The 2,637-nt window shown below is 32.3% G+C and overlaps 1 protein-coding gene across 1 annotated transcript in view; it reads right to left on the bottom strand.

The window, feature by feature from the left end:
• Positions 1-2,637, bottom strand: part of TNKS (tankyrase, TRF1-interacting ankyrin-related ADP-ribose polymerase) — a 292,744-nt gene that overhangs the window by 78,207 nt on the left and 211,900 nt on the right. Inside the window, exon 7 of the mRNA XM_012649821.1 lies at positions 192-313. Within this exon, the coding sequence (XP_012505275.1) occupies positions 192-313 (122 nt within the window). The remainder of the gene's footprint in view (positions 1-191; positions 314-2,637) is intronic.

The following is a 2,637-nucleotide window of genomic DNA, read 5'->3' as shown; positions in this document are numbered from 1 at the left end:
TGTCTGTTCTCTCACCCATGAAAAGAATCATCCCCTGAACCAAATTTAAAAGTCAGTGCAACCAATGTTAAAATGCAAATTCCTGGCATTTCAGACACTAAAGTTACTTTAAGGTTTCTGAAATGAAAATCGTATTTTGTGCTTACACTATTATTACAGACCCAGAAAACAGATTAACAATAAAATCTTACCAGTGCTGTTTCATGAGACTGTGGTTGTTTGAAATTAATGATTTCCAAAGCAAGTGTTTTTTTAACTTTGGCTAGGTCTGCTTCTCTGGCTGCTTGTAGTAAAGAATGACCTTTAAATTCATCTGTCAATGAAATAATGGTTGACATAAAAAAGATTTAGAATTTATAAAAATCTTCAGCATGATTATAAATAAGTTTTGGAAAATTATTGATTTTACAAATTTCGCTATCTTAGCAACAGCAGCAATATGATAATATGAAGATAAAAATGCAAAGGATGAGGGTGTAGATTAACGAAAAATTTTGAAATATGTATGCTCTGAAATAAGACTTTCAAACTCTCAGAGTTCATAAAGACACACATAAAAAGATACTCACTGCAGTACAGTTTTAAAACAGGCAACCTACATGTCCATCAAAAGGAAACCTCTTAAATAATTTGTGAACACATATGCTGTAATACTGTACAGCTCTTAAACAAAAGAGAAAGATCTATATTTATTGACATGAAAGTATACACTATTAAATGAAAATTCAAGTAGCAAAAGAGAAAGAATAGGTTGACCCATTTATTTGTATTGTTACTATTCTTGCTATTATTGCTACCATAACTAAATCAAAATAATATAGTATAGAAAAACATTTAGAGAAATATTCACCAAAATTTGAATGGTGATTAGGTCTTGACAGAGGAGGGAAGAAATGAAATATGGAAAAAGTTTCAGAGTTTGAAAATTTTTCAAAGATCAATATTTTATTATTTTTATAAGCAGGTGATTTTTAAAAAGCCATATCTAAAATGATTGCATGAATAAAAATCCCATATTCTTATTTATTAAAAGTATGTCTTGTTTTCCATTTTACAAATTTGACTTACATTTTGATATGCCCACTTATTAACAAAAACCTGAAAATGGTTCTAAAACATAGCACATGTCGATGATGTATGACCTAACATATTACCTAACAATTCCAGACCCTCTCACGTTCAGGCCTTTGTCTTTGCATGGTACTGCATTCTTCCCCTTTCCTTTCTCTCCTCTCCTCTGAGGGCCCCCGCCACATTCCCTTCTCTCTCTCCAAAGACAGAGAGAAAAACACACACACACACACACACACACACACACACACACACACACACACAAACATGCACATCCGTGCTTTATTAACTACTATATTGTTCAAGATCTCAGTTTAGATACCTTGGATAAGCCTTCCTGACCTTCCTGATTATTGGGTTGGGATTCCTTCTTATGAGGGCCACAGCACTTGCATTTAGCTGTATCACAAGACATATCACACTGTCATATTTGTGGTGGTAATCTCATCACCTAGCACAGTGCCAGGCATATAATGGGTACTCAACATATTATTTGTTCCATGGATGCTGAATATTTATAAGATAAGTCATGGCAGGTTCAGGAAAAAAATTTTTTTATAGCTTCTTATTTACTGGTTCTTTATCACTGCTTAATTGCTCAAAGTATAGGACTTTGAAACTTCAAAAAATAAAAAACCAAAGTCAAGTGAAATGACAGTAAATTCAAAAAACAAAATTATAGATTTTCACTGTAATGACAAAATTAGGGATATATGAAGTGAGAATTATAAACTGCTCTATAGAAGGGGCTATATAGAATTATAAACTGCTGAGGTCATCAGTCTAGAGAAATTTAAACCTAATGCAAATCATACTGGTCTTTCACCAATGACAAATATTCTATGAATATCAAAATGATAAAAGCATTTCTACCATTTCACTTACGTACTCCTTTATGTTCAGAAAAGGTGGCTCAGAAGAAAATTATGAAAAACACAAACAATGAGACTACAGTACTAAAGGAATTAAGGAATTATGATGCAATAATACAACTACATAGCGTGGTATTTTCTCAAATAACAGTAAATAAAATATTCCTTATCTTTGCTCTTTAGAAAAAAGGTAAATATTTCTACCCAAATTCATTTTCAAATTTAAAATATTTTATTGAAGAATACTGAAGATTAAAAAAATTACCCAGAGAATGAAAAATCTATCAACTATATAATTGTCCTTCTTAAACTTCTAAATGCAAAGGTTACATAAAGGTTTGTTTTTAAAACTTCAAGGAAGGGGATAAAAAAGTGGTAAAATTGCAGATTACTCAAACATTCTGAAAACTTAATATTTATAAAATACCTAACACTCTCTAAACATATTTTGAAGCAAGAATGAAACCCCAACTATCTTATTCATTTGGCTTCATAAAAATAACAAATTAAAAAAAACAGATAAGAACAAAAAAGAAATCTGTAGGCCGGGTGCGGTGGCTCACACCTGTAATCCTAGCACTCCGGGAGGCCGAGGCGGGCGGACTGTTTGAGCTCAGGAGTTCGAGACCAGCCTCAGCAAGAGCGAGACCCTGTCTCTACTAAAAATAGGAAGAAATTAATTGGACAACTAAAA

Source organism: Propithecus coquereli, unplaced genomic scaffold (assembly GCF_000956105.1).
Source record: "Propithecus coquereli isolate 6110/MARCELLA unplaced genomic scaffold, Pcoq_1.0 Scaffold304, whole genome shotgun sequence".
In the NCBI taxonomy this organism is placed as follows: Eukaryota; Metazoa; Chordata; class Mammalia; order Primates; family Indriidae; genus Propithecus; species Propithecus coquereli.
Note: the sequence above shows the minus strand (reverse complement) of the source record. Positions and strands in the feature narration are given on the sequence as shown.